This window comes from Phalacrocorax carbo, chromosome 13 (genome assembly GCF_963921805.1).
Source record: "Phalacrocorax carbo chromosome 13, bPhaCar2.1, whole genome shotgun sequence".
Lineage (NCBI taxonomy): Eukaryota > Metazoa > Chordata > Aves > Suliformes > Phalacrocoracidae > Phalacrocorax > Phalacrocorax carbo.
In genome coordinates, this window is record NC_087525.1 from 5,307,557 (window position 1) to 5,331,806 (window position 24,250).

General features: G+C 50.6%; 1 protein-coding gene across 2 annotated transcripts in view; it reads left to right on the forward strand.

Annotated features, from left to right (window-relative positions):
* The window catches only part of CDH23 (cadherin related 23), a 204,714-nt gene that overhangs the window by 103,155 nt on the left and 77,309 nt on the right, over positions 1–24,250 (forward strand). For both annotated transcript variants that reach the window (XM_064464641.1, XM_064464642.1), the window contains exons 9-12: positions 6,746–6,858; positions 8,873–9,061; positions 17,685–17,834; positions 18,638–18,796. In XM_064464641.1, the coding sequence (XP_064320711.1) occupies positions 6,746–6,858; positions 8,873–9,061; positions 17,685–17,834; positions 18,638–18,796 (611 nt within the window). The remainder of the gene's footprint in view (positions 1–6,745; positions 6,859–8,872; positions 9,062–17,684; positions 17,835–18,637; positions 18,797–24,250) is intronic.

A 24,250-nucleotide genomic window follows, 5' to 3' on the forward strand; every position in this document is an offset into this window, starting at 1 on the left:
CTGTTTATTTTAATATTCCCATTGCCAGTCGGCCTACATCGTGCCAGCTTTTTCCCACATTCGGATCGCTCAGTGAACTACTAGGGTGTTAAAGTCCTCATAAATTACACCTGCTGGGAGGGCCCTCCAATATGATTTAAAGGCAGTCATCATAGCAGAACATTTCTGTAGGAGGACACGCTGATGGGTGGAAAAGTGCCTCACGCCGAGTTATTCATCAAAGGCTGTTTTTTCCACCCTGCCAATGCAAGGGGATGAAACAGCACAAAGAAGAGATGGTGGCTGTGGACACAGCCCCTCTTTTCTTGGCTTGGTTGCTCTTCGTTTTCCTCCCTGCTGCTAATAATGCTTTGTCGTCACGTTGGCATCTTGCTTTGGCTCCCTGGCAATCCAGACATCACTGGAAAGAGATACAGTTGGGATAATGGTTTGCATGGCAGGTGGTCGCCCAGCAAATGGCCTTCAGTAATTAAAACTATACATTCCCATTTATGTGTAAATATGAAACAAAAGCATATTTTTTGTTTAATTTCTGGGACTTCCTATTTCACTTCCTGGGATTTAATGTGCATTCAAGATGTTGGCAACCACTGGAGAAGGTTGAACCCGTGCTGTCTCTGTTCGCGCTGAGGCTAGAGAAAATGACCAGTTCTGAGGTGGTTTTTAGTGGAAGATTTTCTGAAAGGTGTTGAGCCTGGTGACTTCGTGTTTATGGTAGAAGCTGATTCAGACTTGTTACTGGGCACATTACAGTGTACTCCTTTCATGTTCTCCTGATGAGTCTGCCTACTGCTGTGGGAGAGGCAGGAGAGGTGATTTGTGGGTCTCTCAAGCTAGTCCAGGCACAGTAGCCGTTAAGAAAGAGCCAATTTCATGTGTATGCATCCTTCAGCTGCGGGGTGAGACTGTGTTCTGCAGCTGCTGCTCCGAGGTGGCGATGCCCGGCAGCCCAGCCCGTTCTCTCTGGGAATGCACGCTGCCATCCTGTTTATTAGGACAAAATCCCCTGTGAGCTCAGGTAGAGAGTTAAAGTGTTGAGTTTACATAAATGAGTGAAATAAACATTTACAGTGGTTTTCCCTGTGTTGCTCTGCTGCCTTGACTCACAGTCCAGCTGTTTCCTGCTCTCCCATAGCAGGTTTTAGGGTTAGATTTGTGGAAAAAAGGCTGGGAGGATCACAGCCAAGCCGAGCAGTGGTGGTGATTTGCCTTCCCTTTGAGCCACTGAGCACGTTTTAGGTGATATTGGGGAATGGTGGTTGTGGTCCAAGACTCAGCATCCTCTCACGTGATGAATTACATTCAGAGCAGGGAACCTTTAAACTCTGTGGGCTCTGTCCTTGTCTCCGGTACCCAGCCGCAGCAACCAGGGCCTTCAGGAGGGGGATTGCACCTCGGGTGATAAACCTCTCCTTTTATTTTCTTGTACTGTACGTTCAGTTCTAAAAGAGGGAACCACGCTAGCATTGAATCCAAGCTTCTTTTGTGGCTCTGCAAGATCAGAAAATCTGCCGGTTGTGCTAGAAGGGGCAATTAAATCTTTTGGGGAAGATACTAAAAATGCCTGTGTACAGAGCAGGCATGTGCGGAGGAGTGCCGGCACGCAGCTTTGGGCTTGAATTAGTTGTCCCAGAGAGAGCTGCATCCTCTGGGAAGAAGACCAAACTGAGGTCCAGAGCGGGAAGAATGGGCACTGTTTTCTAGAGCAGTGTGTGACAGCATCTTGATTTTACACAGAGTGAAGAAATAAGGCTCAGCTTATAATAACCCCCTTTCCTTTGGAAATAATGGTCCCTTTGAATCTAAGTGTGGGGTGAGGTATCTGCCCTGGCGTGCTTCCTTGCATATCACACAGGGGCAAAAACTCAAGGTGAAGAGCAGCGAGGTGGTCACAGCAGCTGATGGACTATTTATACGATGATAACTGTGTCTGTTGCTGACTCTATGAACCACATCCAACGGCATCTATTTCACTGCCGAGGAGCCCTGACTGAGCACATTTTGATTAATAAATTATCTGGCACAAGGTGTGTGATGGGTTCCCCTTTCACATCTCATGAAAGTCATCCACTCCAAGTTCAGCGGCTCAGCAAGCCCAGGGCCTTTCGAGGATGTGGCTCCCCGCTACAAACAGCCCTTCGTGTAGAGGGTGGGGGAATTGCCTTTCCCTGGCTGACAGGTAGAGCTGGGCAATAGCTGCATCTCTCTCCTACAAGTTTGAACGATGCTCAAAGGCCAAAGGGGTAGAGGGGAAGGAGGAGACATCATTGTCTTTTTTCTTTTCTTTTCTTTTTTTTCCCCTGGGTTTGAGCCAGTATTTTTAATGACCTTCTTAAACTGTGAGAGCATTGGCTGAGGGCAATTAAACATTATGGCTTTCATCTATAAAAGCCCTCGTTATAGCAGCGTTTCTCCAAAATGATGCCTATGCCACCCTCCGTTCCTCAATGAGCCTGGAAAAACGTTCCAGATGGGCTACTGCGATCCTTCCCGTTGCTCCCAACCCAGCACCACGTTGGTCCCTACCCTCCTGGTTCCCTGCCCAGCTGCGGTGGGTGTAGGAGCTGCTGCTGTCCCTGTACCCGCACACAGATGGAGGGATGGGAAAGTTTTCCTTCTCCTTTTACCCATGTTATAACCAGAAGCGGGGCTTGTGTGTCCTGAGCAAGCCAGTTCCCTGCCAAATGAGAGGAACGAGTCTGCCAGAAATGGATTCATACTGCTGTCCCAAAGTTCATTCTTCGTTCGTTTGTTTGTTTGTTCTCACCTTTCCTCTGTCTTTTTGAGTATTTAAAAATATCTGCTCTGCTTTTCTCCTCTCTGCGCTCCCTTTTGCTGCCCAGCCTTTGCCTTTCTGCCACATCTCTGATTCCTACTCCGGGCCTCTCTCCTGGTCTCCTTTGCCCAGCTCTGCAGGTTTGCAGCAGTAGCAGAGAGGTAGAAGTGGAGGCAGCCTTCCCACGGGGTGTCCCTCTCTGGGGGATGCTACCTTTGGATCAGCCTCGCGTTTTTTTCTGCACCAGGCCCTACCCTGCTTTTCTTAAAGCCACTCTTGCATTCCCAGCACTGCAGAGCTCCTCCTTTGCTGATGAAAGACAGAGCCGTTTTTTAACTTCACTTTTTCTGCTCCATGTAATACAGCTGGATTCTCTGGTTCTCTGTGAAGGTCTCACATCCTAGTCTGGATGGGGAAGGAGGTGGACAACATGTAAGCCCTTGTTTAGCAGAATCCGAAGCATGATCTTGGGTTCCGTTCTCAAAGCAGGGGCATGGAAATTAAGTCCTTGGTCTCCATCTAGAAATGCTTTGGAGGTTCGGGCCAGACCTCAGGTTAGGCAGTAGATGGCTTGAGCAGGGACAGGTCCAGCAGCTGTAACTCCCGAGCCAAATGAGCGGTCGTTTCATTGCCTGCCTGGTGCGGAGCAGAAGGCTGTGTGTGCCATGGCATGAGCACTGCTCGTGGGAGAGCGTGGAGGGGGACGCAGAGGACTGGGAGCAGCAGGGGTGCTAAGCTCACTTTGCTTCCATGTCAAGTGCAGCCACCATAGTTCCTGCCTGCGTTATTAAAGCAGAGTGCAAACTTGGAGATGGAAAGGTCTGCACTGTTCCATGTCCTCCGAGAACGAGGACTATCTGGGGATCTCAACTGGGTTTGAAATCTCTGCAACAATCCTCCATCCCTTCTGTGCTCTCCGTCTCATGGCTGTGCGCTGAAGCATTGCTTCAAAACCAGCAATGAGCAGGCTGTGGTTTGCTCCGTTGGCGTGTCTGGCAGGCAGCGCTGGTCGCCGGCCACACAAGCCATCAGCGGGAGCACTGGGGGAGCATGATGGGGAGCTGGCTCGGCTCATGGTGTCCACCTGGCTCCGAGGCCACCGTGGGCACCGACCCCTGTGATCAGCATGGCTGGGAGCAGGATGAAGCAAGCGCTAGGAGAGCGGTGGAGCGGACAAACACGTTGAAAGCCATCAGCCAATGTGGCTGTCTGCACCGTCAGCTGAGGGTTAAGCTGCGCCTAACCCAGGCTCAGCTTTTTCATGGGTCAGGAAGCTGATGGAGAGATAACAGGAAAGAAGGAGGTGGGGAGGAGAAATTATACAGAGGTGAGGAGGGAAAGAAAAAATTGGCATTTTTTTCCCCCACCTCTTCTTTTTTTTCCCCTTGCTCTGAGGAAAGTGAAGACGTGTGAAGATGATTAGAGAGATTTTTGCAAAGAAAGCATCTCAGGGGAGTGTGCATTGTTCGGCAGCGTGCGTACTTCAGTGGGGATCACTGGTCAGAGGAATAATGAAGCAGTGGTTGGAGAGATATTGTAGAGGAAATTATGAAAGGCCTCTGAGGGACAAGTTTGGAGACACCTCTCTCCCTTCTGAGGCTAATTTGCAATGCTGGCATTTCTCTGCTAGCTGAAAGGTGCCCCGGAGGGCATCACATGCATGTCTGCCATCTGAGTGGTGCTGGGGAGGCTGAGCTAGAGAGAAGCCTCTGATGTGCAGCCTGGAGAGGGTATTTGGGTCCCTAATTTATTCATCCATCCTTTAAAAAAATGGCTGTGGTCAAATATGAAGCACAAAACCATTTTTAGGATATGGTGCTCAATGCTGTATTTCATCCTTTGTGTCAAATTCCTGCCCAGTTGACCTATTTCCAATAAATCCATTGGTTTCTGCATTTACAGTTACCTGTTAGCAGAACAGTATTTTGTGATCAAAAAGGTATTTTATTACTCTCTATATTATGGGGACTGTACCAAGATCGCCCTGATGCATAAACTTTACCATGGCAACATGGCATCATGGAGCATTTAAATACCTTGCAGCACAATTCGATATATCCAGCAGAGTGTCCTTCAAACCTGGTGTCAGAAGTCTCCTAAAGAGTTAGCCATAAATTACACAGCAGAGGTGGGAAGTCAAGATGAAAAGAGGGGAATAGACCAGGGGAGGAGGCTAGAGAACTTCACGTATGGCAGGAAGAAGTTAGATTAAAGAAAGAAAAGCAAGTCTGCCACTAATATTTTAAGTAGCCACGCCTCGGTTCATTAAGCTGGCTAGCAGTCAGTGGGCCATTTCGGATGGAGAGAAGAGAGGGCCAAGGACAGAAATGGGAACTGTTTGGTCTGAGAGGAAGGTGTAAAGGCTCAGTAATGGGGGAGAAAGTTGTTACGGCACTTAAGGCTCCGAAAAAGAGAGGAAATGCTGGCAGTTGGTGGCTGGTGAAGGCCAGGGTGGCTCCTGGGCGTGGGAGGGAGGGGAGAGCTGGACCTGGAGGCTTTGGCCATCCTGTGAAAGGTGTGGCTGTGGTTAAACGGGGGAACAAGGTGGCTGCTTAGTGATGGGAAACAACTTTCTGCAGCAGCAGATCTGTCTTGCAGCTCCCTTTCAGGGAAGCGACGAAGGTTTTGTGTGTTTTGTTCTTGCAGGCATATATTGAAAAATCAGGGTTTTCTCTTCTTTTTGACTGGGTTGAACGCAACGTACCTCCAGGGTTTGCTTTCTTCTGTTTAGGGCTGGATCAGGGGCTTCTGCATATCATGAGACGATGAGGGGCGTTGTGGGGGTGGCCGTGCATCTCTGCGTAATCTCCTTGTCATCACTAATTCAGCAGCCTCCTCTGGTATTGTGTTGGGCTGGCATCAGGTATCCCAGGCTCCACATACCAACCACTTTCTTTTGTCTGGCTGGCAGAGAGAGCACCCAGGACCACTGCAAGGGCACTCCCAGTGCAGGACATTTGTCTTTTTAGCGTCTGCTGGCCCTGAGACCCAAGCGTTGTCTTAATCCTCTCTGGGCATCTAATTCCAGAGGAGTTAAGCTGAGCATGGGATGCTCAGCGGGGGCAGCACGGCCGTCCATGGCACCCTGTCTGGTTGCTTGCACATAAGGACTGGCACAGAGGCTAAATTTGGCTCAAGTAGAGGAAAACAAGGCAGCTGCATGGGGTCAACATATCTGTCAAGAACAGAAAAGCAGGGCAAGTGCCTATAGTTCTTATCCTAATACTCTCTCTGGCACCAAATACATCCAGCTAAGAAAATTCCTGAGCTGCATGTGTCTTCTCGGTTATTTGATAGATGGTTTTTTTCTTTCATTAACCTTCCCAGTCTCTCCTTGAATACATGTAGACTTTTATCATCCTCAGCATCCTCTAGCAAGAGACCCCGCAGTTAAACTACTGCTTGTTATGCAAAGAATTACTTGTGAGCTTGATTCACCTGCACCTTCCTCCGATTAACCTGATGTCCCTTAACTCTTGTATTTTAAGAGAGAGGCCGTGCCCATCCTGGGGACATGGTGCCCTGCAAATGCAGGTGGTTGTTCAGAGGGGAGCACCTGGATTCAGCCCTAGTTTCAGCATATTTTAACCGAAACCCTTCCAAATTCTTCAGCTGCCTGCAGCATTTGCAGCTTTATCGGCTGTGGGAAGGAAAGAACCATTTTGAGCCCTGAGCTGGGGCAGGTGAGAGGAGGAGAGGAACATTACAGCCATTACATTTTAAAGCACATTGAGATCATGTGCAAGGTTCACAGAGCCCGCTGCAGCCTGTGCCCGGCTTGGAGCTCCTGGCCTGGCAGCCGGCCTGCTCTGTAAAACCTCCCTTCCAAGCACTGGGTCCAGTCATGCATGAAGACTGGCAGAGGAAGAGGCTTGTGTCATCCCGCTTCCCTCTCTGCGTTACCCCCTGCGCCATTTGGCATCGGCTGTACCAGCTGCTTGTGCTCATGCTGCCTGTTATTTTTCTCAGGTAACACCAACAGCATCTTTGCACTGGACTACATTAGTGGAGCCTTAACCCTGAATGGGCCACTGGACCGGGAAAACCCTTTCTATAGCGCTGGATTCATCCTTACAGTGAAGGTGAGAGGTCTTCTGTCCAGGAGATGCATTGGTAGAGCAGGATGGGGAGGGCATCCTCCTTGGGGACAACCCCTTCATGCTAGAGATGCAAACCCGGGACATGTTGCTCCTGTGGGCGTCCAGAGCCGTGATGTGCTGTTCCACGGCCAAGCCAAGAAGGATGTTTAACCCAGTGCCCTTGTATGGTGACTCAAAACATGGTTGCCTCTATATGGATGTATAGAGTCTTTTTTTTTGCCCTGCCTGGTCTCCAACTAGGTCTCCCTGTGGTTGTATCTGTTGGCAGCATGCTGATGCCCTGGGACTGCAGATGGCATGAGAAACCTACATTCAGGCACCTGAACTGTGCCTATCTCCCACCTTTCTCTCCCAAAACCCCAGAAAAACAGGAACATTTTCTCATGTCAGCAGGCAGCGGTGTAACGGGGCGCTGTGTGCATCTGCCTGGTGCAGGCAGGCACGGGGAGGGAATGATGCTGAAAGTTGCCTTGTCAAGAAAAGGCACTGGAGCGTGGTCTTGCAGCCCCACCAGCCCCACCTGAGAGCAGCTCCCCGGCTCTACTCACAGCCCTGTAATTAAAATCAATACCAAGCTGGGCAGCTGTTTGGAAACACATTTAGAAGTATAGATTCTGTTGGGCTGGGGTGGGGAAAAAAATCAGCATTGTAGGAAGGGTCATTGATTAGGAGGGCAGCGGCCAGCACATCACCTTCTTGTTTTGGCAAGTGCAAGGCTTTGTCGGGGGACCAAAGGGACAAGAAAGGTAATCTCGTCCTCATGGTCTCAGGCGCAGGTCATGCTGTGGAGCTTTATGTACAGGGAAGAGATCTGCATCCATCCCTAGTGTCTCTTGGTTTGGGCTTTTATAGTTTAAATTTGGTAGAAATTGAAAGAGGGAGGATTTTCTAGTTTTAATAGGCACAAAAATATCTGTCTTAGCTTGGAAAGGTTTGTGAACCTGAAATCTTGCCCGTTTTCCTGCCTGCATGATAATGGAGTTCCAACTATATTCTGTTGATCCAATAGATTTTCATTTCCTCTCCCCACAAACTTTGCATCCTCCCACAAATGCCAATTCTCTGTGGCCCATATCCCCAGGACCCAAAATGTTCTTTGCTGCTCTCGTCCTGGAGCATGCAGTGAAAATACAGCTGGATTGCTCCTTGTTCGGATCAGCCTGTTCTGCTGTTGTGTGCAGAAGCGGTGAATAGCAATGAGCCGTGTGGGTCGTGTCAGCGTTGCTTTTCTGTGCCCACAGCAAAGCAAGATTATCCAAAGGACAAGAGGAGGGACTTTGCTTGAAAAGGCTGTTTCACAATTCTTGCTTCTCTGGCAATAAAATCTGCACTCTTTCCTTTATTGGAAAAGCAAAATCAAAGTCCTTCTTGATACAGAGGTGTGATATGGAGTCATGACTCGGCTCTGTATTTAGACACACGTTGCCAAACCTATTTTAAGGTCTAAATCTTGTTTTCCCTCTCTCGCCCTAGTTTTCTGTCCTTTAATAATACTATGGTTGTTAGCTCCCTGCTCCAGGTGCCACCTCAGGAGATGACAGAGGTGAAAACAGGAGTGCTCTCTGCTCCATCATGCCTTCCCTTATTTTGCGGACTCACATCTTGCAAGGCAATTTTTCGGTTTAAATGCTTGTGGCAGGGAAATCGCCTACTCACCCCCCAGCACGACTCCAAGCCGTGACAACCTGCTGCGCCATAGGGGCGAGCGAGTACTTGGCCACAGCCACCCCAAGGGAAATGTTAAACCCCTGGGAAGGCCTGCAGGAGTGCTACGGGTGTGAAACACGGGTGGTGGGAGAGCTGGGTCAAGATCTCCGTGCATTAAGGGGTCAGCGGTGCTCAAGGTTAAGGAGCAATGGCAGAGCCAGCTGAGCATCCTTCCTTGGTAAGGTGGAGGAAGCAAAAGCTGCTGCAAGAGTCTGTAATCATGGCGTGCACGCTTTCTTTTACATTCTTTGAAAATTAAAGGCTTCCCTGTTGTTTTCTCTCCGTGCAGGGGACAGAGCTGAACGATGACCGCACACCCTCCAACGCCACCGTCACCACCACCTTCAACATCCTAGTCATTGACATCAACGACAATGCACCCGAGTTCAACAGCTCCGAGTACAGTGTGGCCATCCCAGAGCTGGCCCAGGTGGGCTTTGCCCTTCCTCTCTTCATCCAGGTGCAGGACAAAGACGAGGTGAGGTATCCTCTGCCACGGGCTCCTCTGTTGTAGGGTAGCACTGGTGTGGTTTTGGGGTTGCAGGGAAGGACAAGTCACCGATTAACCTGTGATGAGGTGCATGGTTATGTCTGATACCCATTTTTTCAGCTCTTACTGCTGCTCTTCTGCCCTTGCTCCGCTTGCTCGGTCCCCCAAGTGCAGCCACCCTCCCCGGAACGCAGGCACAGCGTGTGCTTTAGTGCGGTGGGGATTGCGTGGCCACTGAGAGCCAGAAAATAGGATTGTGCAGGATGCTGATTCTTGCCCACTTCTGAAGACTCTCGTCGGGGAGTCCTTTGCCAGCCTGTTTTAGAAAGGGAGGAGGTTTTGTACGCGGGTCCCCGGGAACCTGCCGGGGAGGGGAAATAAAAGACCTCTAGGCTCTCTGCCCTGGCAGGGCATGTACGGTGGCTGTCAGAGGAGGAGATAAGAGAGAGCTGCTAGCGTGGGGCAGGGGAAGCGTGGGGGGACTGGGATACCAGCCTATCGCTGCAAACAAGCCAGTAGCATTGGAGGCTTGTTTCTCCCTCGTGTTAATGGAGCTCCTATTTGTTATGCGCCGGCCCGTGCCACGTAAGCATTGCAGCATGTTTTCCAGCCCTGGGCTTGCAGCCTTCAACTACTCTGATTATTTGACTTGTGCAGTTCACATCTGGCTGCTTCTGTGTGCCGGTACCCTCCAACCCTGCCGTGCCTGGTGTCTGCTTCAAAGAAGTGCTGACACCTCATGGTGAACTTTCTGAAATCCCTCCGAAAGGCTCTGGCTGCTGAGGCTACAGGCTCCTGTTGTCCGATTTCTCTTCAGGCCAAGGGAGAGATGAGGGGAGAGGGTTTGTCAAAATAAATGGCATCATCAGGGTGTTTTCCTGATGCTTCAGGTAAACGATGTGACGGCACGTAGGGTTACAAAACGGAACATCTCTCCAATCCCCCCAAATCCTGGTGGGTCGATTAAAATATGCATGTTCTAAGATGCCTTTGCTGGCTGAAATGATGGATTTGCTTTTCCCCAGCCCTGGGTGGAGTTCACCATGTCTCGCAAAGCCACCCAGAAATCCCATCTTTTTTCACGTGAAGTGATTATGACACAGAACTAATAATCTGCTTGTGACATGGTGTCACCATCCGAGAGTTATGAGTTCAGCCTGAAGAGGTGCAGATGAGCTATTAAGCAGATAAAGAGACTGTTTTTTCTTGAAAATGTCAATTGCTAATAAAGAAGATATGGATATGACAGATGCTTAGGATAGTTTCTGAATAGAGCTGCTGTCGTACTTTCTGTGAGATGTCAGCAGATCCGTTCTTGAAGGGCATTGTAACACTTCTGTTTGTGCCAGAAGGATGAAGGATCTGTCATTATTTCTGGTTAAAAGCTCATTTTACTGGCGTGACTCCCATTCAAGAATTCACTTTTCAGCCTTGCTAATTTTAAAATGGGAGAATAAAAAATAGCTTTGCCTTCTCAATCGCACCAGCGAAAAATAGACTCATTCTTTTGGTGTGTTTCTTAAACTTCCTGAGATTTCCCCAAAAGAATAGGTTGAGATTTTTAAAACTGCTGAGAGAGGACCTCTTGCGCTAAGGGAGTCTGAAGGAGTTTTACTGTACATGTCTTTGGAGACTGTCGTATTAGCACTGATTGCTCTGACCGTAGCATTATTTTCACTGATAAGCAGCACAGGAGAGCTGATGCCTTGGAATATCTGGGAGGAGGAAAGTTATAAGCAATTGGTTTGGGTTTTTTTTCTGCATTATCCTGCAGTGGATCTTTCTTATTTCTTATTTCCCCTCGTGGATGCTTGCAACTGGTTTAACAATCAAGGTAGCCCTTTGGGGTTAAAAAATGGGGAGAGGATACCCAGGTTATAAAAAAGATGTATATGAGACAGAAGTGGGACGGCGTCTGCAGCCAGGCTTGTTCTAGCACTCCTTCCTTGGCAGTGTATTTATAGAAGTCCCAAGACCCCCAAACTTTTGGAAGAAGACTTACAGAAAGGGAAGATTGTTGCCTGACAGTGATATTTTGGATGCTTAAGTACCTCACAAGATTTGTGAGGCTTTTACAAACCGTCTGGATTTGAGGTAGCCCAGGTGGTGCCTGGCGCTCTGTGGGTGGAGGGGTGGGACGGCAAGGCCCAGGGTCTCTGGGCAGGGATGACTGAGGACGTGGCTGACAGAAGCTATTTTGCCAACACGGCCTTCACGTTGGAGATGACACGATTCATTTGCGTAAGGGGCAAAGGAAAACCAGAATAGGATTATGCGTGCCTCTGGGGAGGCAGCTAAATGAGAGCAGATGGATAGAGACACATGAAATCAAACCCAGAGTCTTCAGGAAGACCTTTTTGTTCTAGTTTTGTCTCCTGCCTCCCAGCCTATGTTGTTAAGTCCTGGGAGAGACCCTTGGCAGGTTGGTTTCTTTCTTGAGCCAAGTCAGCCAGCCTTGTTCTGGCCTCTCCAGCAAATTTTGACACTGTTCCTTCAGCGCTCATGCTTGTTGAGGTCCTACTTGGATAGAGGAGCCAACACCTGAACCCTGCAGGGGTCCTGTGGGATTGGGTGGCTTTGGGGAACCTGCCTGCCATCACACCCTGGTTGTGTCTCTGTAGAGCTGGGGAAAGGGGTGTTGTGTGGGTCTGGCCCTTAAAACACATTGTCTGGGCTACCAAGGCCGTTAAACAAGAAGGTGTTTTATAACCAGGCCCACGTGGCCATTTTAAATGGTGGGGGTTTGGTCGGTCTTTCTTCTGGTGTGTTTTGCACAAACATAAATGATTGCTTTTTGAAGGAGTTAGATTAAATGATTCAGCAAAGCACTTAAAAATGTATTTACGTTGCACACCAGACTGCGCTTGAAAGCACACACTTGATTTTACCTCTGTGTTTAAGTACCTTTCTGGAGCTAGGCTGGCATTAGCATCTCAGACCAGGTACCTAAGTGAGGTGCCTCCAAGGAGAAACCTGTTCCTCTGAGTTTGCCCCTTGCAAACTCCCCCAGCCATCCCTCAAACACGGTCATGGTCTTGCTCCAAGAGGAGCTGGCTAGGGGTACGCAGTGGGACACGGAGCATCTCAAGAGGATGCACCCACATTGAGCTGAGATGACCCCAGATGTGGATTCGGGGTGTGGCCAGGAGGTGTTTAACTGGGTGTGCTGATTTTTGTTTTTCCGTTCTCTACGGCTTGTCAAGAACACTTGAATGCAGAAGTCGGTACGCAGGGTTTGCACAGGGTTTTGTACTCGGCCCTCTATGAATCAAGAAAAAAGCATTAACCTCTGTGCAGCTGAGCTTCCTCTCTGCCAGATAGACAGCAAACCACTTGAATACCTTCCCAACGCCATTTGAGAGCTGTTTATGAAAACCTGTGAAAGTTTCCCAATATTTAGACTGAGCCTATATTCAACTGGACACTACAGAAGATCAGTAGGTATATGCACAGCCAGGTGGGGGTTGGATTCTCCTCTCATTCGCGTTGCAATTGGCCAGCAGGGATGAATAAATCCTGTGTGTGAGGTGGAATATTAAAGCCTTGAATTACCCACTTTTGCAGCAAGGTTTTTTTCCAGGTTGAGACCAAGAGCCCCAAGCTGTGGAGTAAGTTTGTGTTAATTTGGAGGGCTGGTTAGCTCAGGCTCATCTGCTTCAAGGCTGGCTGAGGTGGGGGACATGGATATCCTTTCTGGATATGCTGGTATTTTACACCCTGCTGGCTTGATGCAGTATTTTTAGGAAGAAGGTAAGGGTTTGGCCATGCAGGAAAAGGAGGGGGGGTCCTTCAGGGCATCCCCCACTTGAGCTTTGCAGTATCTGTTGCTGCAAGATCTACAGAGGTATATTAAGAGAGGTGGCAGAGTACTTTCCCAGGGCACACCAGAGAAACCATCTCTTCTACCGTGGCTTTCATCTGATATTCCTTGATGCGGTTGACTGAGGAAGAAGAAAAGGGCAGAGGCTGTATAAAGCACAAGTATGATGGTCTGACATTTTAAAATAATTTTGAACCAATTCTCCAAAATAAGCATATTGAGGAAGATAAACGTGGAATTAAAAAAAAAAAAAAGAAGAAAATCAGGCCATGGGAATACACAGTATTTGCTGCATAAAGCTACATCAGAGACTTGCACAGGGATATCGTATGTGCCCATGCATGTGCAGGTGCAATATATGAATCATCCGTAGCATATATATGCATATGACAGACACACGCACTATAAATATGATCTACAGAGCAAGGAACTGTAAAGGGGAATTGACGGCGCTTGAGTATTCTCTCCCAAAAGTGCCAGCTGCCAGTCGGGCTGAATTAGATTTCACAGGGGTTTTTGCAATACATGGAATTCACCAGCAAATTACCCTTAAAGAGGGAAAATCAATCATTTGGAGCAGAGATAAGCTGAAGGCGAGGCAGCCTCAGATTGATCCCGTCTGTGCAGGCGTGTGTGGAATTCAGCAGATAACCTGGGGGAGAGTGGGGAAGGAGAAAACTCCTCTGGGAGCGGGGAAGCGGGCAAGGACGGACAGAAGGATGGGAGAAAAGGGCTGCCAGTGTGGGGAGGAGGATCGGAAAGGCTGGGGAACATTTTGCTCCAGGCATCCTGCATCACCTGCGACCCCAGTGAGGTCCTTAGGGATGCAGGGGACAAGCACCCATGCCCAGTAAGCCCTCAAATGAGTCATGATGCTGTCGTTGCTTGGGTGCTGGGAGCAAGCAATGGGTGCTGGGAGCCTGACCTGGCTGGCTGGGCGGCGGGAGTGAGGCAGCATCTCCGAAGGGGCTATTCAGAGCACTTGAGTTAAATGCCTTGAAGTGGGTGAAAAGAATAGCCCTCTTTATGCCTTGTGTTTTCAAAGGAAGGATTAAGCATTATTTGTCTCTGACTAGCTAGAACCAGGCATCAGGTATCCAAGCCATACAAAGAGGCACTAATTGCTTTTTAAATAAAAAAAAGAAATCCTCTTTTTTTTCCCCCTCTTCGTCCTCCACCACTCCTGAACTCTCAGCACTTTCCTTTCTTTGCAAACTTGCCAGAATGAGGGATATTAAACACTCCTCTGCTTTTTGTAGGTAATAGCCGGTGCCTAGAAAGTGGCTGTGGGGAAAGCTGGAGTTATGCTGGATTTTGTGCTTCAGAAAGGCAGGGCTCTCCAGTTTGGAAAAGCAAGCTGCAGCTGAGCTAGGGTAGAGGGAATCAAAGTGAGCCCTGTACTGAGTCAGCATGAAGAGAAGAAAACTGAGGCTCCCAGCTTGCTTTTCCCAAATCTAGCTCACTTTGTGCTGAAAATGATTGCAGGCCACCAACCTACCTAGGCACCTCAGTGATTTCAGAGAGTGGTAGGGCTGAGGGAGGTTGGTTTGCTTGCCTAGAGTTTTGGGTTTGTTTTTTTTTTTGCTTTGAGTTTTTGTGTAGCCATTGGTGAGTGATGCTAAACACTTGCTTTGACCGGTGGAAAGTTGAATAATTTCTGAAGCATTTCCATGTGCGCTCCCGCAAGGAAGGGGCTGGGTGGGGGCGGGAGTGATGGATGAAGCCAGTGGGTGATGCTGGGTGAAAAAGCAGGGATAAAGCTTGTGATCCATCCTCAGTCGGAGCTGAAACAGCTGATGTGGCTGGTTTTGGTCTCCTGATGTGAGAAGGGGCTCCCTGATTCGTGGTGAACCATGCCCTGTAGCCACGTCTTGCAGGTTGGAGAGCAGACTTTGGGCCATGATTCATAGCAGGTGCATGAGCAGGTCCCGTGTGGTACCTGGGACCTCTGGAGGGACACACGTGCCCACCTCCTGGTATCTCACAGCCTCAGGCCTGAGCTTCTGCCCTTGCCTGCCGGTCCGTGCTGTGCTAGCTGTGCCCAGGGACGGTCTCCCCGCTGCTCCAGCCCCCTTAAATATGGGGATTGCGCATGTGGGGCTGGCAAACTGGTCCACTGCAAATTAGTCAGATATGAAGCACCTGGGGGAGATCAGCCAGCAGTTGCTCTTTTGGAAGTCAGGTGTCGGCATGAGGTTAATGCTGGCACTGTGGCAGCGGGGACACGATGCGGCTCCTATTACATGCTCTGAGGAATACGCACGCAAAGAACAAAGTGATAATTATGCCCAACTGCAGCTACGATTGTCTTTTAGCTGAATTGACATGAAATTTCCATCACTTGCGGTGCTGGCTACGGCTGGGAGGAGGTTTGATTGCCGGGAAGGAGGCAGCGGGCAGCAGCCTCGAGCCACGGTGAGTGCTGGCCCCATGTGCTGGCACGGGATGAGACGAGCCGGGAAACACGCAGCCGTGCCCCAGCCTTGTGCAATAACGAACTTCCCTCCGAAGCCCGTTTTTTTATGGCCCAATTTGTTTCAGATGGAGGGCGCGTACAGACGGGTTTATTATTGTAGGGTTGCTAAGCTTTGGCAGACTGCTTGTTAATTTATGCCTCTAAAGGAAGGCAAAGGAGCCAATTTATTTTCATTGATGGGGAAAAAAACTCGAGCAATACGGGAGCTGGTGGGTAAGGGGTTGGAGGGGGGAAACGAGCAGGTAAAGCAGGTCATGCACCGTAGCACATCCCAGCATCCCGCGCTCATCCTCGGCACCGCAACGAGATGATGCTCGGCCGTGAGCCCACCACTGCACACCAGCACATTTGCGAGCCCAGGGAGACGGCGCTTGTTTTTCTTCTTCATGAACACGTTTCAGATCCGTTGTTTGCTCTGGGTGGCAGGAGCAAGTAGGAAGGGGTGAGGAAAATATAAGCAGCTCCCCGTGGCTTCCTCCAGAGCAGGGGGTACTAGCTGTGAGTTGGGCTGAGCCAGCCCCTTCTGCTGGGCAGCTGATAACAATTTGAATATTCAGATTTGCTTTCAGCCATCCGCAGGGGGCTCGCAGGCTCCGGGAACTAGGAGCAAGGAAAGCAGCATGGGGGCAGAAACAAAAAACATAAATAGCCGAATAAGTATATAAATGGCGATTCACAGCAGCCCTCCCGAGAGGCAGATGTATTCCCCTTCTCCAGAACTCACATGGGGAGACTGAGCCATTTGAGGGGCTGCTAATTAGGGATGGTGGGTATCTAGAGGCTGATCTCCATCCCCGGCTGGAGGGGAATTAATCCACCTGGCTCTCTTCCCACAAATACTTCGGTTTCTTTTGATGTTTTAACTTTTATCTCATGCCTCCAACAAACTCGCTCCTCTCCAACTTCCAAGTAATTCCTTCGCATCTCACCACCACAAAAGGTGTTCTGATTGTACTGTGGGGAGGGCACTGGGTCCCAGGAGAGACACCCAGGGCTAGGCAGCAGAGCTGGGCAGAACTTCCTCAATGAAATTGCTTTTTGTCGCTGGTGGAAAAAGGTCATTTGTTATAAATTGGCATCATAAGGATAGGGTTCCAAATAACAGCCTGGGGAGTGATGCTTCCTCCTGCTGTTCTCCGTATCCTCTGCTCCCTCCTTCCCAACCTGTATACTGGTGTTGGGGAGCATCATGCCGGGGTAGGCATGTCCCAGTTTGCCAGCAAAACAGCTTTTGGAAGGAGCTAAGTTTGCCCTGAGACAGGTCCCTTTTGCTCCCTCTGTCTGTCGTCCACCAGCTGAGCATCGCTGGGCTCCTGGGGTGGTGGGTGCCCTCGGGGCTTGCTCCTGCCGTGTGGCTCTGCCACAGATGCTCAGTTTGGCCCCCGCTCTGCCAGCTGCCAGGGGTGTGGGGAGGAGGAGGGCAAGCAGGGATTCTGCTCGTGTCACTGGCTCTTGGCAGTCACGCTTAGCCAGCTTTTGCTATTAGTGACCCTTCGTGCATTTAATTGCTCCCTCTTTCTGATAGGAGGGAGGTCATTCCGGGAAAATTGGAAGTGCGGCTCTGGCAGTGTCTGAACTTGCTTTTCCCGTGCTCTGGTGGGCCGTGCTTTGGCACCAGGGGTGCCACACCTGGAGCGGGGGCCCTGAAACGCTGCTGTTAGTATGTCGGCGGTCCTGCCGCTTTGCTGGCCAGGTCTTGGGAGAGGAGGATTTTTCCAGTTCCCATTTTGAGCTCTCTCACTCAAAAGAGCCCTCTGCCCGGGAGAGGCACCCGTGCTGTGCCCCCCAGCATGAAGTGATGACATTCCAGTGTGATGCCCTGTGCGGTGCGTGGATTTCAAAAGAGTAAAAGGGATTTTCCCTCCAGCCATGTGCTGTGCAGGTTTATCCCAGGGATGCATTTCTTTTATGTGCACACAGGTTTTGTATAAAATGGGTGAACATGAAAAGAAGATTTATAGAAATCATATGCATTGTACACCCAGTACGTGTAATAAAACACAACAACGAGCGAGCATTTAAGGTCGGTGCTGAGCTGTACGACTCAGTTAACCAAATGCAAGCAAAGAAATGTTCCCCTGCGTCTCCCGCAATTGCACGGTATCCGTCTCTACGTGCCCGAAGGTGAAGGGCTGTGCCCAAGCTGCTGGTGCTGGCAGGTTTGCATCTGATGCGCAGGCTTTGCGGTCGGGTCAGTGCTGTTGTCCTGCGCTCACAAGGCTCCAGGCTGGCCCCCGGTGCCTGCAGCCTTACCCAGTGGCTGCGCCTGGTTTTAACTCCTTTGTCACTATCAACCTTCCTCTCTTCTTTCCCAGGGACCCAACAGTGTTTTTGAGGTTTACCTGGTGGGCAACAACTCCAACCACTTCATCATCTCGCCGACCTCCATCCAGGGGAAGGCGGACATCCGCGTCCGTGTGGCGGTGCCACTGGACTTTGAGACCATTCCTCGCTACGAATTTTCGGTAGGGCTGCGCCCCTGTGCTCTATGGGACATCCGTATTTTTAAGAGTGATCTAAAAGTGATCATTAACCAGGCTTCTCTCTTCCTCTCTCTAATCCACACTGTGAAACTACAGAGCATTACAAAATGGCCAAAACATGGAAATAATAATAAAGAAAGAGGTGGGGAAGAGATTTGCCCTGAGCATTCTCTCTCTTTCCAACATCCAAAGGCTCAGCTGCAAGAGCTTAAGCAAAGCGTGTTCCCCCTTGCTATGTCACAGGGCCATAAAAGCTTTATAGAGCATAAAACTTTGGTTTAAGTGCACCTATCAGGCACCAAATCTCTCCCCAGCCTCCTGCTCCAGCTTTGTCTTACTCTCTGCCTGAGCTGTAAATTCACAAGAAAGGCAAAGCAGGCTTATACCATGCCAGTGGTCTTAGTCCTGGCAGAGGGACTTCCATACCACCAGTGGAGAAAGATGAGCAAAAGCCTTCCTACCCTTGCTCCAGGCTGCAGTGGGGTGGCAGGTCCTGGTTCCTCAGTTTGCCATGAGGAGGCTGGGGCTGTTCAGGGCGGGTGGTACAGGGTGTCTGGCTCACCCAAGGGCTGTGGTCACCCAGAGCTGAGCAGCTCCCAGGGGAGAGGGAAAGGGCTCTTTTCTATTTTTTGAGCATCCATGCCTTGGTGGTTAGCAGTGAGCTGGCTCATCTGGTGAGGGAGCTCAGGAGAGCGTTGTTTTCTCCATTAAAGAAGATAGATAGCTCTCCCAAGCTTCACAAACAGTGTCTCCAACCCTCCCCTTCACTTTCTGTCTCTGCCCAGCTCTTTGCAAATGAGAGTGTCCCCGATCACGTCGGCTTTGCGCGTGTGAAGATTAACCTCATCAATGAGAATGACAACCGCCCCGTTTTCAGCAAGGCCCTGTACAATATCAGCCTCTTTGAGAATGCCACAGTGGGCACCACCGTCCTCCAGGTCCACGTGAGTAGAAGCATCCTGCGTTTCTTTCCCGTGTCCTTGGCACGCATGTGGCTCTGCGGTGCCCATCACCAAGGGATGGGCTGGGGACCCTGGTAAGGGAGTGGTGGGAGATGCTGGCGGTGAGGTGGGGGGTAGTCCTCCCGTGAACTTTTGGAGAAGGTGCTTTGACCTTTCCTGGTCTCTGAGAGACGTGTGTGGTTCCCACCACACTGGGAGCTCCTGCATTGAAAAGTCCCATCTGCAGACAGCAGCTTCTCCTGCAGATACTGGTCCCAGTGGTCATGGTATTGCCTCTCCGTCCTCCTCCACTGCATGGGATCCACCGAGTATGTCAGTTGCGTATATGGCTTGTGTCCCAACATCTATTCACTGCCATGCTCTTACCTCACTTCTTATTGGAAAAGATGCTCTGGTACCTAAAAAGCTTGGTCGCTTCATTGGTGAGAGTGAAGGCCTGACATTCATCATTCAGCATGGGTTTTCTCACTGCCCCATTTGGAAGCACCACCTTCCTCAACCAAATCAAGGTTAAATGAGCCAATAAAAGGGTGAAGGATGGAAAAAGAGGGGAATGACTGTATTTAGCAGAGTCTGGTATTAAATGGCTGGCCCAGAATGGTGGTACAGTGGACAGAGGTGGTGACAATAGTGGGGTGTTTCCATAGGGCTCGGCCCTCCCGCATGGGTTGGTGGGAGCACCCAAAATCCCTCATGAGAAGATAATCTTCCCAGGGCACGAGGGTGATGTCATTCGACATCAGTGCCAGTGTGGGGCACAGCAAGAACCAGAACAAAACCCTGCACTGAACAATCTAAATAGGAAGAAAAGCTCCTCTGGGACAGGAAATATCAGAGGGGAGCATCAAAACCCCTGCTAGGCTTTGGGTTCGTTACTACTGCTATTGTTAGTCGTAGATGAATTTGCTGCCCTTCTGGGCCCTCTTTGCCCCCACTCTCCTGGGCCGCAGCCCCTGGTCGCCCACCTGCACAGGCACGCTGATACAGAGAATAAAAGCTCTGACAAAAGGGTTGGGTGTATGTGCCTGTGCGTAAGTGTGTTTACTCTACAAACAGATGGTGTGTAACTGTATAGAGCCCCTGAGCTGTTCCCATCTGACAGTTATTAATATTTCAAGCAGATGTTTAGCTAGTCAGGCCGTCAGACACTAAACAATGAGATTGTTACTGCGTCTCCTCTTTCCCCAACTTCCAGCTATGCCAGCATTTCAGAGCGAACGCAAAATGCCAGGAGTTGAATCTTCTATGATAAATCAGAATGGAGGCAATTAGTGCTGAAATCCAGATTGCCCTCCCAGCTGATCCCAAACTTTTAGCAACGCTCATAAAGTACCGACTCCTCCTGCTGCTGCTCCTCGCCTCCGAGATGCAGCCCTATGCTCGCTTCCAAAGCACTGCCCGTCTGCGCCGTGCCTCTCCAACTGTCCCATGTGCCACAGACAAGAAGTCTGCTTTCCTTGTTAATAAATGCCTCCTTTTCTTTTTTCCTTCTTTTCCACTTGCCTGGGAGCTCTTTATGGGTGTTCACCCGCAGGGGTCAGGTCTCACGGAGCGCCCACCCCTTTGGTGGCCGCTGAATGACGTCCTCACGAAAGGGGACATTTGTTGGCTCCCCCCTTGATCAGTGCTGCGAAATGCGCCTTTGTGCAAATAAGTGCAGGTTTTGTGCCACGCGTTTGGAGGAACAATGGGTTTCCAGGGTGCTAAGGGCAAATCAGGAGGTTTATGAGGTTGGGATGAACAGGGGAGTGCGTGGGCTGGGCGAGCAGTCGCTGAAGGATGGCAGGAGGCTGCTGTCAGAGATGGCCAAGCACAGCTGGCAGGGCAGAGCAGCGCCTGCAGCTCCTTCCCAGCAGGGAGGCAAGCAGCTAAAACCGCGGGGAGCCAAGGCAATGGGACATTGCTGATCATCTGCCCAGCCCAATGTCCTGGGGAAGAAGTTACTCCTAGCAGCCCAGAAGACTCTGGGCTGGTTGCCCATCTTCCCTGCTTGCACCCCTTGGCTGTGTGTGATCAGGTGGATGTAGGTGAGGGAAAGGGGTTTCCTTTGTGACCTGGGAAGAGCAGTGAGCCTGCCCTGCGGTAACAGGCTCCTCGCCGCCGCTCTTCCCCCCCTGCCCTCTGCTTGGCCAGCAAAAACAGAAAAGGAAAAAAAGAGCAAGCAGACTTCATTTGCAGTGACAAATGGCCGTTCGTCTCTGCAGCATTTCAGCTCCTAATGTCAGTGACAGCAGACAAACATTGCCTGTTACATGTATAAATCAACTGTAAAACATCCCAAAGTGCAGGCAGGCAGCAGGGATGCAGAGCTGCTGCCTGTTTCCACTCTCTGCTTCTTTCCCTTTGCCCAAAGATGTGTGGGCTCGGATACACACCCCTACCGCTTCCTGGGCAAACCTCGGTTACTTCCCTGGCATGGCACAGCCTTTTACACCCTCTAAGATTTTGTTTGTCTGCTCTTTGTTCTCTGTTTCGCATTCCCTCTGCCTCCCTGCCTGTCTATTCATCCTTCCGTCTGTTTAATTCTGTCCGTGAAATACATTTATCTTATAGATTCAGGTAGGCATTCGCTTGCACGAGAACAGCTGGAGAGTCCAGGCTTCACGGGAACAGCTCCCGCTGTGTGCGGGGAGCCTACAATATGCCCAAAGGCAGCCTTCTCTCCTGCCTCCGTGCCCTTTACCCATGTGATAAGCCCCTTAGGCCAGAGATTGCTCGTGGGTCTGCTTTTGCAGAGACCAGCGTGAAGGGGTCCTTACTCCAGCCAAAGCTTCCAGGTTGCCCTATAACGTAAATCATTGCAGTGTGGAGTTACGTGTGCGTTGCAACCCAAAGGCTGAGTAGAAGGGAGAGCGGGCTGTCCAGGGCTCTACAGTTGTTAGCAGCCTCTCCCAGTGCAAACTTCTCTTTTTCCCTGTGCCAGGCCCTTCTGTGCAGGGGAAAGCCAGGCTGGAGAGGTTCGGAGGTCCTGCACAGTGGTGCGCTCCTTCTGCAAGGCTGGGGTGAAGCAGGGAGGTGCAGGCAGAGGACTGGCTGACCAGAGCTCAGCCTGAAGATATGGGCAAGTTCTGCCCCAGCTACCAAGAGATATTGAATTTTTTTTTTTCTGAAACAACTGGCTATGAAGCCTTTTAATAACATAACAGAAAAGGTCAGAGAAAGAATTTCACACTTCTTGAGCAAGCAGGCAGCCAGTAGAACTTCATGCCTTCCAGGAATGAGAGGCACCAAGAACATATACCGCACCCTAAATTAACTGGGGCTCTGACACCCCCAGCCAAGTGCTGCCTGGGCAGCTGGTGGCTTTTGATGGGTGCTGGCTTTCCTAGCAGCAGGGAGCAGACTGGAAGGCTGTGCCCTCCAGAGGCACGGTGAGCAAGGGTGCTGGCTCCAGCACTGGGCAGAGGGCTCGGGGCTGTGTGTGATAGGAAGGACAGTGCTAGGGGTGGGTGAATGGCTGTTGTTCTGCCATTGCCACTGTCAGTACCTGCGATGGGATTAGCAAATATCTTCTAAAGTAAGTCCCAACAACTTTGTTTTTTTTTCTTGGGATAAGAGGAGCAGGAAAGAGGAGGGTGTCTCCAGCGCAGCTGAGAAACCCAGTGGCTGCAGAAGAGGATGAGTTGTTAGACTGGAGACATGTTGACAGATCTCAGACCAGATGGGTAAATCCATTGCAGAGAGGGACAAATCAATAGGCAGACAAAAGAGGGACAGATAAAAGGACATGGTCCAACATCCACGTACCCTATCTTAATAATATTAGCACAAGCCTTGCAGGAAGCGAGGTCTGCACGAATGGTGACGTTCCCAGGGCAAACCCCTTCTGCAGGGAGAAGAACAATTGTGTGGGAGCAGGGAGCAAGGTGGGGAGACCCAGAACGAATGCCCTCCACTTTGGGGCAAAGCAATGGGCAGGGGATGATCTGCTAGGGAGGAGCCGGTAGGGCCTCTATGAGTCCAGAGGTAGCAGAAGCCCTCAGGTACATGCCCTCATGCTGCTGCTAGTCTCCATCCTGCCCCAAGCTGCGCCATAGCTGGCAGCAGGGAATAGTACTGCCCTCATGGAGCACATCAGCTGAGATAGGAGCAGAAAGAAAAGTCTGAGTGTCCCATGCCTGGTGGCTGTGAAGAGGACTGATGCTGGCCAGGCATCACACCTGGCAGCTCAGGACTCTGCTCCTTCCTTTCACAGGTGTGGAGGGTTAGAAAGTGGTCCCGTTAGCTGTGATGGGGCTGGAAATACCCGATGAGGAGCTCTTCTGTGACTTGGGGAGGGGGAGAGGAGTTGGCACTAGATGGAGTTTTCAGCTGGGAGGCTTTTTTGGGTGGAGGAAGCTATGAAAACATGGCCTTGCTTCTGGGGTCATCAACACCCAGCCCAGCTTCCAGCGAGCTCCCCGCAACAGGGAGAGGAGCAGGGGGTTCAGCCCAGCATCCCCTCCAGTTCTTTCGGTGGTGCACTGGGGCTCTGGCACCAGCCACGCGCCTCACGTGCAGCGGAGGATGCTTGGCTGGGAAGAGCAGGGAAGGTGTGAGCGTGTGTTCACGCCTGTCAGACTGAGCCTCTGGCATGCCTGGGTCCTGCCTCCTTGCAAAACTACAGGGTCTAAGTGCTGTGACAGGTGGAGCGGAGAGCACAGTGCCCCTCCAAAATGACCTTTGGAGAGCAATTGCCATGAGCTGAGGTCATCGTGGTGCCAGCTTCCCAAAAGCAGGGACCTGCACGGTGGCGTAGGTACGTGCCTCGCTCTCCATTGCTAATGTATTTGCTAGACCTAGAGGAATGAGGAAAGAGCCTAAGACAACCTAGGAGGAGGTAAAAGTTAAGGGGTGGGAGGTCTCCTTAAGCTCCTCATATCCTATAGATCTACACTGCCAAGTCCTCCTGAAAAGCTCCAATAACCAAAATCATTAAAGCCCAAACAAACCAAGAGTAACTTGTTTTTAACACAACAATGCACTTGATTTACCTTGACGGGTCTGGGGAAAAATAGTTCTCCAGGGAAGTGTGGAAAGTAATCCTAGCTCCCTGATCCCTCCTCTCCGCTTTATTTGCCCCTGTCTGGCTTGGCTGCGCAGGCTGGGATCAGCCGCTGCGGCTCCATCAGCCGGCTGGCTAGCCAGGAGCAAGCTGGGGAGGGTGCTTTGTGGCCCCCTCCCAGCCCACGCTCCCTGGAGAGGCGTGGAGGGATTTCCAGGGAGTGCATTACCTGGCTGCCCACCTTCAACCCCCACACAAGCATTCCCCAGCAGAGGCATTAACCCCTGTAGTTCCCAAACTCTCCTGCCGGTTCTTCCTTACTCAGGCCAGGTCAGGCAAGCCAGCTGCCCGCTCAGGCACCACTCTCAGGCCAGCCACGCTTTAAAAATAACACTGATGGGATGGTTGTGGAAAGATTTGTCCCAAATCCTTGCTGAGTTAGCGACTGCCTT